The 17,033-nt window shown below is 44.9% G+C and overlaps 1 protein-coding gene across 6 annotated transcripts in view; it reads left to right on the plus strand.

Moving 5' to 3' along the window:
• LOC129813256 (alpha-actinin-1) overlaps positions 1–17,033 on the plus strand; it is a 195,728-nt gene that overhangs the window by 66,219 nt on the left and 112,476 nt on the right. For all 6 annotated transcript variants that reach the window (XM_055865556.1, XM_055865558.1, XM_055865561.1 and 3 more), the window contains exon 3: positions 6,825–6,944. In XM_055865556.1, coding sequence (XP_055721531.1) covers positions 6,825–6,944 — 120 coding nt within the window. The remainder of the gene's footprint in view (positions 1–6,824; positions 6,945–17,033) is intronic.

Raw genomic sequence — 17,033 nt, forward strand, 5'->3', positions numbered from 1 at the left:
CATGGGGCCTCTATTGAGCTGCATGGTTCCTACATGGGGCCTACATTGAGCTGCATGGTGCCTACATGGTCCTACATGGTTACTCTAGGCAAGAGATGTAGTTAAGAAAATAATAGGGAGGTATATTTCCTGGAAGAAGCTAGCTAGCTAACAAGGAGTGTCTAGTTGGCAGAAGAGAAGAAGGGACAAAGAAGGGACAAAGTGGGACAAAATAAGGACAGAAGAAAAGGGAAAGGGGGGAAAAGGGACATTAAGGTGAAGCAGTCCTCTAAAGACACAAAAGACAATAATACAAGAAACAACACTTCTATTGCCTCTCCCTCTACGATACGCACTTCCGGGTTGGAGCGAGTAGTTGCATTCCGCTTTGCTCCACAGGTAGTATAACATTTCATTTCATTACAGTACAACAGTTTGATTTGTTTCATCTTAGCTGGCTATATAGCCGTCTTTGTATCCAAGATAATTGTGTAGTCTAGAGTAATTGTCGAGGTTACCTAGCCAGTTAGAGGTTACCTAGCCAGCTACACTTTCAAACAAAGTCAACAGCGCAGCCACTGCTAGCTAGCCTATTTCACCAGCCAGCAGTACTATATCATTTTAGTCAATAAGATTTTTTGCAACGTAAGCTTAACTTTCTGAACATTCGAGACGTGTAGTCCACTTGTCATTCCAATCTCCTTTGCATTAGCGTAGTCTCTTCTGTAGCCTGTCAACTATGTGTCTGTCTATCCCTGTTCTCTCCTCTCTGCACAGACCATACAAACGCTTCACACCGCGTGGCCGCTGCTACTCTAACCTGGTGGTCCCAGCGCGCACGACCCACGTGGAGTTCCAGGTCTCAGGCAGCCTCTGGAACTGCCGATCTGCGGCCAACAAGGCAGAGTTCATCTCAGCCTATGCTTCCCTCCAGTCCCTCGACTTCTTGGCACTGACGGAAACATGGATTACCACTGATAACACTGCTACTCCTACTGCTCTCTCCTCGTCTGCCCACGTGTTCTCGCACACCCCGAGAGCTTCTGGTCAGCGGGGTGGTGGCACTGGGATCCTCATCTCTCCCAAGTGGACATTCTCTCTTTCTCCCCTGACCCATCTGTCTATCGCCTCCTTTGAATTCCATGCTGTCACAGTTACCAGCCCTTTCAAGCTTAACATCCTTATCACTTATCGCCCTCCAGGTTCCCTTGGAGAGTTCATCAATGAGCTTGACGCCCTGATAAGTTCCTTTCCTGAGGATGGCTCACCTCTCACAGTTCTGGGTGACTTTAACCTCCCCATGTCTACCTTTGACTCATTCCTCTCTGCCTCCTTCTTTCCACTCCTCTCCTCTTTTGACCTCACCCTCTCACCTTCCCCCCCTACTCACAAGGCAGGCAATACGCTTGACCTCATCTTTACTAGATGCTGTTCTTCCACTAATCTCATTGCAACTCCCCTCCAAGTCTCCGACCACTACCTTGTATCCTTTTCCCTCTCGCTCTCATCCAACACTTCCCACACTGCCCCTACTCGGATGGTATCGCGCCGTCCCAACCTTCGCTCTCTCTCCCCCGCTACTCTCTCCTCTTCCATCCTATCATCTCTTCCCTCTGCTCAAACCTTCTCCAACCTATCTCCTGATTCTGCCTCCTCAACCCTCCTCTCCTCCCTTTCTGCATCCTTTAACTCTCTATGTCCCCTATCCTCCAGGCCGGCTCGGTCCTCCCCTCCTGCTCCGTGGCTCGACGACTCATTGCGAGCTCACAGAACAGGGCTCCGGGCAGCCGAGCGGAAATGGAGGAAAACTCGCCTCCCTGCGGACCTGGCATCCTTTCACTCCCTCCTCTCTACCTTCTCCTCTTCTGTCTCTGCTGCTAAAGCCAATTTCTACCACTCTAAATTCCAAGCATCTGCCTCTAACCCTAGGAAGCTCTTTGCCACCTTCTCCTCCCTCCTGAATCCTCCTCCCCCTCCTCCCCCCTCCTCCCTCTCTGCTGATGACTTCGTCAACCATTTTGAAAAGAAGGTCGATGACATCCGATCCTCGTTTGCTAAGTCAAACGACACCGCTGGTTCTGCTCACACTGCCCTACCCTGTGCTTTGACCTCTTTCTCCCCTCTCTCTCCAGATGAAATCTCGCGTCTTGTGACGGCCGGCCGCCCAACAACCTGCCCGCTTGACCCTATCCCCTCCTCTCTTCTCCAGACCATTTCCGGAGACCTTCTCCCTTACCTCATCTCGCTCATCAACTCATCCTTGACCGCTGGCTACGTCCCTTCCGTCTTCAAGAGAGCGAGAGTTGCACCCCTTCTGAAAAAACCTACACTCGATCCCTCCGATGTCAACAACTACAGACCAGTATCCCTTCTTTCTTTTCTCTCCAAAACTCTTGAACGTGCCGTCCTTGGCCAGCTCTCCTGCTATCTCTCTCAGAATGACCTTCTTGATCCAAATCAGTCAGGTTTCAAGACTAGTCATTCAACTGAGACTGCTCTTCTCTGTGTCACGGAGGCGCTCCGCACTGCTAAAGCTAACTCTCTCTCCTCTGCTCTCATCCTTCTAGACCTATCGGCTGCCTTTGATACTGTGAACCATCAGATCCTCCTCTCCACCCTCTCCGAGCTGGGCATCTCCGGCGCGGCCCACGCTTGGATTGCGTCCTACCTGACAGGTCGCTCCTACCAGGTGGCGTGGCGAGAATCTGTCTCCGCACCACGTGCTCTCACCACTGGTGTCCCCCAGGGCTCTGTTCTAGGCCCTCTCCTATTCTCGCTATACACCAAGTCACTTGGCTCTGTCATATCCTCACATGGTCTCTCCTATCATTGCTATGCAGACGACACACAATTAATCTTCTCCTTTCCCCCCTCTGATAACCAGGTGGTGAATCGCATCTCTGCATGTCTGGCAGACATATCAGTGTGGATGACGGATCACCACCTCAAGCTGAACCTCGGCAAGACGGAGCTGCTCTTCCTCCCGGGGAAGGACTGCCCGTTCCATGATCTCGCCATCACGGTTGACAACTCCATTGTGTCCTCCTCCCAGAGTGCTAAGAACCTTGGCGTGATCCTGGACAACACCCTGTCGTTCTCAACTAACATCAAGGCGGTGACCCGTTCCTGTAGGTTCATGCTCTACAACATTCGCAGAGTACGACCCTGCCTCACGCAGGAAGCGGCGCAGGTCCTAATCCAGGCACTTGTCATCTCCCGTCTGGATTACTGCAACTCGCTGTTGGCTGGGCTCCCTGCCTGTGCCATTGAACCCCTACAACTCATTCAGAACGCCGCAGCCCGTCTGGTGTTCAACTTTCCCAAGTTCTCTCACGTCACCCCGCTCCTCCGCTCTCTCCACTGGCTTCCAGTTGAAGCTCGCATCCGCTACAAGACCATGGTGCTTGCCTACGGAGCTGTGAGGGGAACGGCACCTCCGTACCTTCAGGCTCTGATCAGGCCCTACACCCAAACAAGGGCACTGCGTTCATCCACCTCTGGCCTGCTCGCCTCCCTACCTCTGAGGAAGTACAGTTCCCGCTCAGCCCAGTCAAAACTGTTCGCTGCTCTGGCACCCCAATGGTGGAACAAACTCCCTCACGACGCCAGGTCAGCGGAGTCAATCACCACCTTCCGGAGACACCTGAAACCCCACCTCTTTAAGGAATACCTAGGATAGGATAAAGTAATCCTTCTAACCCCCCCCCCCCCTTAAAAGAGTTAGATGCACTATTGTAAAGTGGTTGTTCCACTGGATATCATAAGGTGAATGCACCAATTTGTAAGTCGCTCTGGATAAGAGCGTCTGCTAAATGACTTAAATGTAATGTAAATGTATATCTACAGTTGAAGTCTGAAGTTTACATACACCTTAGCCAAATACATTTAAACTCAGTTTTTCATAATTCCTGACATTTAATCCCAGTAAAAATTCCCTGTTTTAGGTCAGTTAGGATCACCACTTTATTTTAAGAATGAATGTGAAATGTCAGAATAATAGTAGAGAGAATGATTTATTTCAGCTTTTATTTCTTTCATCACATTCGCAGTGGGTCAGAAGTTTACATACACTCAATTAGTATTTGGTAGCATTGCCTTTAAATTGTTTAAATTGGGTCAAAGGTTTTTGGTAGCCTTCCACAAGCTTCTCACAATAAGTTGGGTGAATTTTGGCCCATTCCTGCTGACAGAGCTGGTGTAACTGAGTCAGGTTTGTAGGCCTCCTTGCTCACACATGTTTTTTCAATTCTGCCCACACATTTTCTATAGGACTGAGGTCAGGGCTTTGTGATGGCCACTCCAATACCTTGACTTTGTTGTCCTTAAGCAATTTTGCCACAACTTTGGAAGTTTGCTTTGGGTCATTGTCCCATTTGCGACCAAAATTTAACTTCCTGACTGATGTCTTGAGATGTAGCTTCAATATATCACATAATTTTACTGCCTCATGATGCCATCTATTTTGTGATGTGCACCAGTCCCTCCTGCAGCAAAGCACCCCCACAACATGATGCCTCCACCCCGTGCTTCACGGTTGGGATGGTGTTCTTCGGTTTGCAAGCCTCCCCCTTTTTCCTCCAAACATAACGATGGTCATTATGGCCAAACAGTTCTATTTTTGTTTCATCAGACCAGAGAACATTTCTCCAAGAAGTATGATCTTTTTCCCCATGTGCAGTTGCAAACCGTAGTCTGTCTTTTTTATGGTGGTTTTGGAGCAGTGGCTTCCTCCTTGCTGAGCGGCCTTTCGGGTTATGTCGATATAGGACTCGTTTTACTGTGGATATAGATACGTTTGTACCTGTTTCCTCCAGCATCTTCACAAGGTCCTTTGCTGTTGTTCTGGGATTGATTTGCACTTTTCGCACCAAAGTACGTTCATCTCTAGGAGACAGAACGCGTCTCCTTCCTGAGCGGTATGACGGCTGCGTGGTCCCATGGTGTTTATACTTGCGTACTATTGTTTGTACAGATGAACGTGGTACCTTCAAGCGTTTGGAAATTGCTCCCAAGGATGAACCAGACTTGTGGAGGTCTTGGCTGATTTCTTTTGATTTTCCCATGATGTCAAGCAAAGAGGCACTGAGTTTGAAGGTAGACCTGAAATAGTCAATTAGCCTATCAGAAGCTTCTAAAGCCATGACATAATTTCCTGTCATTTTCCAAGCTGTTTAAAGCCACAGTCAACTTAGTGGATGTAATTTTCTGACCCACTGGAATTGTGATACAGTGAATTATAAGTGAAATAATCTGTCTGTGAACAATTGTTGGAAAAAATTACTTGTGTTATGCACAAAGTAGATGTCCTAACCGACTTGCCAAAACTATAGTTTGTGAACAAGAAATGTGTGGAGTGGTTGAAAAACGAATTTTAATGACTCCAACCTAAGTGTATGTAAACTTCCGACTTTAACTGTATCTGTTAGGGATGGGGGAAAAATCGATATAGTAGAGTATTGCAATATTATTTTTTATATTTTGTATCGATACTGTGACTCCAAGTATCGACTTGATGTTGTTGTTAACGTTAGGTATCGCTAGTCGGCCGTACCGGTGCCAAAGCTCTGGTATTTATCATCCTGTAGCTAGTTCTCCATTTTCTTTTTAAATGTTTTAAATGGTGAGCCAACATGTTTTACCGCCAAAACTAATTTTCTCATGGCTTTCTCTTGTCCCTCTGCAGAATGCAGTGAGCCATGTGTTTGGACATATAGAATCGCAATACATATCGTATCGGCACCTAAGAATGGTGATAATATCGTATCGTGAGGTCCCTGACTATTCAATACATATCGTATCATGAGGTCCCTGACTATTCAATACATATCGTATCATGAGGTCCCAGACTATTCAATACATATCGTATCATGAGGTCCCTGACTATTCAATACATATCGTATCATGAGGTCCCTGGCTATTCAATACATATCGTATCATGAGGTCCCTGGCTATTCAATACATATCGTATCATGATGTCCCTGACTATTCAATACATATCGTATCATGAGGTCCCTGGTTATTCAATACATATCGTATCACGAGGTCCCTGGCTATTCAATACATATCGTATCACGAGGTCCCTGGCTATTCAATACATATCGTATCATGAGGTCCCTGGCTATTCAATACATATCGTATCATGAGGTCCCTGGCTATTCAATACATATCGTATCATGAGGTCCCTGGCTATTCAATACATATCGTATCATGAGGTCCCTGGCTATTCAATACATATCGTATCATGAGGTCCCTGGCTATTCAATACATATCGTATCATGAGGTCCCTGGCTATTCAATACATATCGTATCATGAGGTCCCTGGCTATTCAATACATATCGTATCATGAGGTCCCTGGCTATTCAATACATATCGTATCATGAGGTCCCTGACTATTCAATACGTATCGTATCATGAGGTCCCTGACTATTCAATACATATCGTATCATGAGGTCCCTGACTATTCAATACATATTGTATCATGAGGTCCCAGGCTATTCAATACATATCGTATCATGAGGTCCCTGACTATTCAATACATATCGTATCATGAGGTCCCTGACTATTCAATACATATCGTATCATGAGGTCCCTGACTATTCAATACATATCGTATCATGAGGTCCCTGGTTATTCAATACATATCGTATCATGAGGTCCCTGGTTATTCAATACATATCGTATCATGAGGTCCCTGACTATTCAATACATATCGTATCATGAGGTCTCTGACTATTCAATACATATCGTATCATGAGGTCCCTGGCTATTCCCAGCCCTAGTATCTGTAGTTTCCTGTTCGATAGTGACCTCTAACCCCTGACCTCTGATTGTGTTTCCTGTCCAGGAGAGCGCTTGGCCAAACCAGAGAGAGGGAAGATGAGAGTCCACAAGATCTCCAACGTCAACAAAGCTCTCCACTACATAACCAGTAAAGGAGTCAAACTGGTGTCCATTGGAGCTGAAGGTGGGTTCAACAATACCCTGGTCACTATTGACACTGACTGGACTGTAGTACACTGGACTGTAGTACTATGTAGTACACTGGACTGTAGTACACTGGACTGTAGTACTATGTAGTACACTGGACTGTAGTACACTGGACTGTAGTACTATGTAGTACACTAGACTGTAGTACACTGGACTGTAGTACACTGGACTGTAGTACTATGTAGTACACTGGACTGTAGTACACTGGACTGTAGTACTATGTAGTACACTGTACTGTAGTACACTAGGCTGTAGTACTATGTAGTACACTGGACTGTAGTATACTAGGCTGTAGTACTATGTAGTACACTGGACTGTAGTACACTAGACTCTAGTACACTAGACTCTAGTACACTGGACTGTAGTACACTAGACTGTAGTACACTAGACTGTAGTACACTAGACTGTAGTACACTAGACTGTAGTACACTAGACTGTAGTACACTAGACTGTAGTACACTAGACTGTAGTACACTGGACTGTAGTACACTAGACTGTAGTACACTGGACTGTAGTACACTAGGCTGTAGTTGACTGTAGTACACAAGGCTGTAGTACTATGTAGTACACTGGACTGTAGTACACTGGACTGTAGTACACTAGGCTGTAGTAGTATGTAGTACACTGGACTGTAGTACACAAGGCTGTAGTAGTATGTAGTACACTGGACTGTAGTACACAAGGCTGTAGTACTATGTAGTACACTGGACTGTAGTACACTGGACTGTAGTACACTGGACTGTAGTACACTAGACTGTAGTACACTAGACTGTAGTACACTAGACTGTAGTACACTAGACTGTAGTACACTAGGCTGTAGTAGTATGTAGTACACTGGACTGTAGTACACAAGGCTGTAGTACTATGTAGTACACTGGACTGTAGTACACTGGACTGTAGTACTATGTAGTACACTGGACTGTAGTACACTAGACTGTAGTACACTGGACTGTAGTACACTAGGCTGTAGTACTATGTAGTATGTAGTACACTGGACTGTAGTACTAGCCACATTAGACCAGCCTCATCTCGCAAGCTCACATTCTGTTTCACTGAAATGAAACACGGGCACAGCGGTGAGTCTGAGCACAGCGGTGAGTCTGAGCACAGCGGTGAGTCTGAGCACAGCGGTGAGTCTGAGCACAGCGGTGAGTCTGAGCACAGCGGTGAGTCTGAGCACAGCGGTGAGTCTATACAAAAGGTGCACCCCATTCCTTACTAGTCCTGGTCAAGAGTAGTGCCATTCCTTACTAGTCCTGGTCAACAGTAATGCCATTCCTTACTAGTCCTGGTCAACAGTAATGCCATTCCTTACTAGTCCTGGTCAACAGTAGTGCCATTCCTTACTAGTCCTAGTCAACAGTAGTGCCATTCCTTACTAGTCCTGGTCAACAGTAGTGCCATTCCTTACTAGTCCTGGTCAACAGTAGTGCCATTCCTTACTAGTCCTGGTCAACAGTAGTGCCATTCCTTACTAGTCCTAGTCAACAGTAGTGCCATTCCTTACTAGTCCTGGTCAACAGTAGTGCCATTCCTTACTAGTCCTAGTCAACAGTAGTGCCATTCCTTACTAGTCCTAGTCAACAGTAGTGCCATTCCTTACTAGTCCTGGTCAACAGTAGTGCCATTCCTTACTAGTCCTGGTCAACAGTAGTGCCATTCCTTACTAGTCCTGGTCAACAGTAGTGCCATTCCTTACTAGTCCTGGTCAACAGTAGTGTTATTTTGGGACACATCCATGGCACCCTATTCCCTACATACTGCTGTACTCCTTTTTCCTCACTTCTCACATATGTTGGGTTTAATTGGTGGATAGGACAGAAGTAGAAAGGAAAGATACACTGAGTGTGCAAAACATTAGGAACATCCCATTTTACCCTCAGAACAGCCTCAATTCGTCAGGGCATGAACTCTACAACACAGGAGGTTGGCTGCACCTTCATTGTGGAGGACGGGCTCGTGGTAATGGCTGGACCGGAGTGAGTGGACTGGTTTGAAATACATTCAACTTGGTTTAATTCCATTCCATCAGCTCCGTTCCAGACATTATTATGAGCCGTTTCTCCCCTCAGCAGGTGTCCAATTTGTTCCACAGGGATGCTGGTCCATGTTGACTCCAATGCTTCCCACAGTTGTGTCAAGTTGGCTGGATGTCCTTTATGGTGGTGGACCATTCTTGATACACACGGGAAACTGTTGAGTGTGAAAAACCCAGCAGCGTTGCAGTTCTTGACACAAACCGGTTCCTGGCACCTTCTATTAAACCCCGTTCAAAAGACACTTAAATATTTTGTCTTCCCCTTTTACCCTCTGAACGGCACACAGACACAATCCATGTCTCTATTGTCTCAAGGCTTAAAAATCCTTCTTTAACCACCTGACTCCTCCCCTGGATTTAACAAGTGACATCAGTAGGGGATCATAGCTTTCACCTGGTCAGCAGGTGTTTATGCTGCAGTGGAATATGTGACAGGAGTTATCGGCTTAGACCACTAGACCACCCGAGGCCGCGACAGAACAGAGCTCTATGGGACCTGGTTAAAAAGTAGTGCACGACAGAACAGAGCTCTATGGGTCCTGGTTAAAAAGTAGTGCACGACAGAACAGAGCTCTATGGGACCTGGTTAAAAAGTAGTGCACGATGGAACAGAGCTCTATGGGACCTGGTTAAAAAGTAGTGCACGACAGAACAGAGCTCTATGGGACCTGGTTAAAAAGTAGTGCACGACAGAACAGAGCTCTATGGGACCTGGTTAAAAAGTAGTGCACGACAGAACAGAGCTCTATGGGACCTGGTTAAAAAGTAGTGCACGACAGAACAGAGCTCTATGGGACCTGGTTAAAAAGTAGTGCACGACAGAACAGAGCTCTATGGGACCTGGTTAAAAAGTAGTGCACGACAGAACAGAGCTCTATGGGACCTGGTTAAAAAGTAGTGCACGACAGAACAGAGCTCTATGGGTTCTGGTTAAAAAGTAGTGCACGACAGAACAGAGCTCTATGGGACCTGGTTAAAAAGTAGTGCACGACAGAACAGAGCTCTATGGGACCTGGTTAAAAAGTAGTGCACGACAGAACAGAGCTCTATGGGTCCTGGTTAAAAAGTAGTGCACGACAGAACAGAGCTCTATGGGTCCTGGTTAAAAAGTAGTGCACGACAGAACAGAGCTCTATGGGACCTGGTTAAAAAGTAGTGCACGACAGAACAGAGCTCTATGGGACCTGGTTAAAAAGTAGTGCACGACAGAACAGAGCTCTATGGGACCTGGTTAAAAAGTAGTGCACGACAGAACAGAGCTCTATGGGTCCTGTTTAAAAAGTAGTGCACGACAGAACAGAGCTCTATGGGACCTGGTTAAAAAGTAGTGCACGACAGAACAGAGCTCTATGGGACCTGGTTAAAAAGTAGTGCACGACAGAACAGAGCTCTATGGGACCTGGTTAAAAAGTAGTGCATGACAGAACAGAGCTCTATGGGACCTGGTTAAAAAGTAGTGCACGACAGAACAGAGCTCTATGGGACCTGGTTAAAAAGTAGTGCACGACAGAACAGAGCTCTATGGGTCCTGGTTAAAAAGTAGTGCACGACAGAACAGAGCTCTATGGGACCTGGTTAAAAAGTAGTGCACGACAGAACAGAGCTCTATGGGACCTGGTTAAAAAGTAGTGCACGACAGAACAGAGCTCTATGGGACCTGGTTAAAAAGTAGTGCACGACAGAACAGAGCTCTATGGGACCTGGTTAAAAAGTGTTGCACTTCATAGGGAATAGAAACAGGGTGCCATTTGGGACCATATTCTTATTAGCTGAATAAACACCCCAAAACAACCTCTGTTCTCCGACACTGTCTGCAACAAAACTCTCTGGGATTTACTGTAATTGGAAGCTTGTGTGTGTGTGTGCGTGTGTGTGTGTGTGTGCGTGTGTGTGTGTGTGTGTGTGTGTGTGTGCGCGCGCGCATATGTTTGTGTTTTGTCTGTGGTGGTCACACATGACCGCATCCCTCAAAAGCATTGTTGAGCCCTCCTCCTCCTCCTCCTCCTCCTCCTCCGAACAGAAGCTGAGCTAAGGAGGTATGTCTGTGAACCGCGGTTCTAGTTGAACTAACTTAATACAGCGGTAAATGTAACCGCTGGCAGTAGCGCTATAGGTTCGGGGGAGGGGGTGTGTCAGAAATATTGTTGCTATTTTCACAACCGTAATTATGGGCGCAGTTCCTGGCAGTGGTGGTGTGAAAGGGGCTGGGATATTTGATGAATGTCGAGGCTTTGCCCCTCACTGACCAATCAGAACGTGCTCATTGGCTAAATATGTGCTTTCTTCAAGTTGTGTATTTTACGGTCATCAACTCCAACTCGAATGTTAGTCCGTTATAGCCTAGTTCGTTAAATAGCCCACATTGTTCTAATTGCCTTGCTTCAGTATAGAAATATGTTGTTAAACATCGGCTATAGCATTCTCACTGCTAGGCCTACTGTAAATTACAGTCTGGACATGGGCATGCCAAACATAGTCAATAAAACAAGATTAAATTCACTAGGCTATCGATAAGGCCTTTAAAGACAGTGTATAATTAAGCAATAAGGCCCGAGGGTGGGTATATGGCCAATATACCACGGCTAAGGGCTGTTATTATGCACGACGCAACGTGGAGTGCCTGGACACAGCCCTTAGCCGTGGTATATTGTAATGTAGCACAAACCCCTGAGGTTGCCTTATTGCTATTATAAACTGATTACCAATGTAATTAGTAGTAAAACTAAATGTTTTATATTTCAGACCGAATAGCATACCCATGCTATACAGTCTGATATACTACGGCATTCAGCCAATCGGCATTCAGGGCTCGAATCACCCAGTTTATAAATTTTAATCAAATTCTACTAAACAGGAAACAGCGTGTTGTTTTAATGGGTCTAAATACAGTTCCAGGCACCATCATTGACCCCTGTGTGTGTACAGTATAATACAAGCAGGCAACACACTATGGAACAGTTTGCCATTTGGGACTTAAACATATTCTTATTAGCTGAATAAACACCCCAAAACAACCTCTGTTCTCCGACACTGTCTGCAACAAAACTCTCTGGGATTTACTGTAATTGGAAGCTGGTGTGTGTGTGTGCGGGCGGCAGGGTAGCCTAGTGGTTAGAGCGTTGGGCTAGTAACCGAAAGGTTGCAAGATCGAATCCCTGAGCTGACAAGGTACAAATCTGTCGTTCTGCCCCTGAACAAGGCAGTTAACCCACTGTTCCCCGGTAGGCTGTCATTGAAAATAAGAATTTGTTCTTAACTGACTTGCCTAGTTGAATAAAGATTAAATACATTGTTTTTAAATGGAGGGATTTACTCACATCCACACTGTTCACAGGAGCTGGATGAAGGTCCATTATAAAGAGAAAAGAGGAATGTCAACAAATATAATTTAAATATAATGTTTTTATAAACATAATGGAACTATCTTACAGATCACGTTCATCAAGGCAAAGGGTGTATACTTTGAAGAATGTAAAATATAAAATATATTTTAGATTTGTTTAAAACTTTTTTTTACTAGATGATTTTCTACTTTTTAACTTTTTAGTTTTTTTACTATTTAACTTTTTTTTACTAGATGATTCAATATGTGTTATTTCATAGTTTTGATGTCTTCTTTATTATTCTACAATGTAGAAAATAGTAACAAATAAAGAAAATTGAATGAATAAGTGTGTCCAAATTTTTGTAAATAAGGTATTTCTGTTTTTTATTTTTAATACATTTGCAAAAATGTCTAAACTGTTTTCGCTTCGTCATTATGGGGTAGCGTGTGTAGATGAGGGGAAAAAACAATTTCATCTATTTTAGAATAAGGCTGTAACGTAAGAAAATGTGGAAAAAAGTCAAGGGGTCTGAATACTTTCAGAATTCACTGTACAGTCGTGGCCAAAAGTTTTGAGAATGACACACATATTAATTTTCACAGAGTCTGTTGCCTCAGTTTGTATGATGGCAATTTGCATATACTCCAGAATGTTATGAAGAGTGATCCGATGAATTGCAATTAATTGCAAAGTCCCTCTTTGCCATGCAAATTAACTGAATCCCCCAAAAACATTTCCACTGCATTTCAGCCCTGCCACAAAAGGACCAGCTGACATCATGTCAGTGATTCCCTCGTTAACACAGGTGTGATTGTTGACGAGGACAAGGCTGGAGATCACTCTGTCATGCTGATTGAGTTTGAATAACAGACTGGAAGCTTCCAAAGGAGGGTGGTGCTTGGAATCATTGTTCTTCCTCTGTCAACCATGGTTACCTGCAAGGAAACACGTGCCGTCATAATTGCTTTGCACAAAAATGGCTTCACAGGCAAGGATATTGCTGCCAGTAAGATTGCACCTAAATCAACCATTTATCGGACCATCAAGAATTTCAAGGAGAGCGGTTCAATTATTGTGAAGAAGGCTTCAGGGCGCACAAGAAAGTCCAGCAAGCGCCAGGACCGTCTCCTAAAGTTGATTCAGCTGCGGGATTGGGGCACCACCAGTACAGAGCTTGCTCAGGAATGGCAGCAGGCAGGTGTGAGTGCATCTGCATGCACAGTGAGGCGAAGACTTTTGGAGGATGGCCTGGTGTCAAGAAGGGCAGCAAAGAAGCCACTTCTCTCCAGGAAAAACATCAGGGACAGACTGATATTCTGCAACAGGTACAGGGATTGGACTGCTGAGGACTGGGGTAAAGTCATTTTCTCTGATGAATCCCCTTTCCGATTGTTTGGGGCATCCGGAAAAAAGCTTGTCCGGAGAAGACAAGGTGAGCGCTACCATCAGTCCTGTGTCATGCCAACAGTAAAGCATCCTGAGACCATTCATGTGTGGGGTTGCTTCTCAGCCAAGGGAGTGGGCTCACTCACAATTTTGCCTAAGAACACAGCCATGAATAAAGAATGGTACCAACACATCCTCCGAGAGCAACTTCTCCCAACCATCCAGGAACAGTTTGGTGACGAACAATGCCTTTTCCAGCATGATGGAGCACCTTGCAATAAGCACCTTGCGATAACTAAGTGGCTCGGGGAACAAAACATCGATATTTTGGGTCCATGGCCAGGAAACTCCCCAGACCTTAATCCCATTGAGAACTTGTGGTCAATCCTCAAGAGGCGGGTGGACAAACAAAAACACACAAATTTTGACAAACCCCAAGCCTTGATTATACAAGAATGGGCTGCCATCAGTCAGGATGTGGCCCAGAAGTTAATTGACAGCATGCCAGGGCGGATTGCGAAAAAACCCTTAAATTAAGGGTCAACACTGCAAATATTGACTCTTTGCATCAACTTCATGTAATCGTCAATAAAAGCCTTTGACACTTATGAAATGCTTGTAATTATACTTCAGTATTCCATAGTAACATCTGACAAAAATATCTAAAGACACTGAAGCAGCAGACTCAATATGCAGAATTAATATGTGTGTCATTCTCAAAACTTTTGGCCACGACTGTATATGGATATGAACAAGTAGGTCTGTTTGACTGTTTTACTAATCGAACCCGTGGGTAGGGCGCTTTCTAAGCAATGTCCTTCTCATTGGATTGTGGAGGCTATCCAAAGCGAAATAAAGTAGTGAGTGCATACATTTTCAAAAAAAAAATTCTTCTTCGTACGATCTCCCTGATGTATGATCGGATAGTGTGTGTGCTCACTCCCCTAGCGATGTGGCGCGATGTGGCGCGATGTGGCAGCGTGTTGGCCGCTGTTCAAGTTGGTGATATGTGTTGCAGTGAGTTGGGGTTCCCAACATGCCTTTCAGGTTTTATTGCTTGGATGTAACTGCTTCCAGTGGGGCTTAGCATGCTAGTGTTCGTATGGCTAGGTGTTAGACAGCATGCTAGTGTTCGTATGGCTAGGTGTTAGACCGCATGCTAGTGTTCGTATGGCTAGGTGTTAGACAGCATGCTAGTGTTCGTATGGCTAGGTGTTAGACAGCATGCTAGTGTTCGTATGGCTAGGTGTTAGACAGCATGCTAGTGTTCGTATGGCTAGGTGTTAGACAGCATGCTAGTGTTCGTATGGCTAGGTTTCAGACAGCATGCTAGTGTTCGTATGGCTAGGTTTTAGACAGCATGCTAGTGTTATTATGGCTAGGTTTCAGACAGCATGCTAGTGTTATTATGGCTAGGTGTTAGACAGCATGCTAGTGTTCGTATGGCTAGGTTTTAGACAGCATGCTAGTTTTCGTATGGCTAGGTTTTAGACAGCATGCTAGTGTTATTATGGCTAGGTTTCAGACAGCATGCTAGTGTTCGTATGACTAGGTTTTAGACAGCATGCTAGTTTTCGTATGGCTAGGTGTTAGACAGCATGCTAGTGTTCGTATGACTAGGTTTTAGACAGCATGCTAGTGTTATTATGGCTAGGTGTTAGACAGCATGCTAGTGTTATTATGGCTAGGTTTCAGACAGCATGCTAGTGTTATTATGGCTAGGTGTTAGACAGCATGCTAGTGTTATTATGGCTAGGTGTTAGACAGCATGCTAGTGTTATTATGGCTAGGTGTTAGACAGCATGCTAGTGTTATTATGGCTAGGTGTTAGACAGCATGCTAGTGTTATTATGGCTAGGTGTTAGACAGCATGCTAGTGTTATTATGGCTAGGTGTTAGACAGCATGCTAGTGTTATTATGGCTAGGTGTTAGACAGCATGCTAGTGTTATTATGGCTAGGTGTTAGACAGCATGCTATTGTTCTTATGGCTAGGTTTCAGACAGCATGCTAGCATTCTTATGGCTAGGTGTTAGACAGCATGCTAGTGTTATTATGGCTAGGTGTTAGACAGCATGCTAGTGTTATTATGGCTAGGTGTTAGACAGCATGCTAGTGTTATTATGGCTAGGTGTTAGACAGCATGCTAGTGTTATTATGGCTAGGTTTCAGACAGCATGCTAGTGTTATTATGGCTAGGTTTCAGACAGCATGCTAGTGTTATTATGGCTAGGTGTTAGACAGCATGCTAGTGTTATTATGGCTAGGTGTTAGACAGCATGCTAGTGTTATTATGGCTAGGTGTTAGACAGCATGCTAGTGTTATTATGGCTAGGTGTTAGACAGCATGCTAGTGTTATTATGGCTAGGTGTTAGACAGCATGCTAGTGTTATTATGGCTAGGTGTCAGACAGCATGCTAGTGTTATTATGGCTAGGTGTCAGACAGCATGCTAGTGTTATTATGGCTAGGTGTCAGACAGCATGCTAGTGTTATTATGGCTAGGTGTTAGACAGCATGCTAGTGTTATTATGGCTAGGTGTTAGACAGCATGCTAGTGTTATTATGGCTAGGTGTTAGACAGCATGCTATTGTTCTTATGGCTAGGTTTCAGACAGCATGCTAGCATTCTTATGGCTAGGTGTTAGACAGCATGCTATTGTTCTTATGGCTAGGTTTCAGACAGCATGCTAGCATTCTTATGGCTAGGTGTTAGACAGCATGCTAGTGTTATTATGGCTAGGTGTTAGACAGCATGCTAGTGTTATTATGGCTAGGTGTTAGACAGCATGCTATTGTTCTTATGGCTAGGTTTCAGACAGCATGCTAGCATTCTTATGGCTAGGTGTTAGACAGCATGCTAGTGTTATTATGGCTAGGTGTTAGACAGCATGCTAGTGTTATTATGGCTAGGTGTCAGACAGCATGCTAGTGTTATTATGGCTAGGTGTTAGACAGCATGCTAGTGTTATTATGGCTAGGTGTCAGACAGCATGCTAGTGTTATTATGGCTAGGTGTTAGACAGCATGCTAGTGTTCGTATGGCTAGGTGTTAGACAGCATGCTAGTGTTATTATGGCTAGGTGTTAGACAGCATGCTAGTGTTATTATGGCTAGGTGTCAGACAGCATGCTAGTGTTATTATGGCTAGGTGTTAGACAGCATGCTAGTGTTATTATGGCTAGGTGTTAGACAGCATGCTAGTGTTATTATGGCTAGGTTTCAGACAGCATGCTAGTGTTATTATGGCTAGGTGTCAGACAGCATGCTAGTGTTATTATGGCTAGGTGTCAGACAGCATGCTAGTGTTATTATGG

Source organism: Salvelinus fontinalis, chromosome 16, assembly GCF_029448725.1.
Source record: "Salvelinus fontinalis isolate EN_2023a chromosome 16, ASM2944872v1, whole genome shotgun sequence".
Taxonomy (NCBI): domain Eukaryota; kingdom Metazoa; phylum Chordata; class Actinopteri; order Salmoniformes; family Salmonidae; genus Salvelinus; species Salvelinus fontinalis.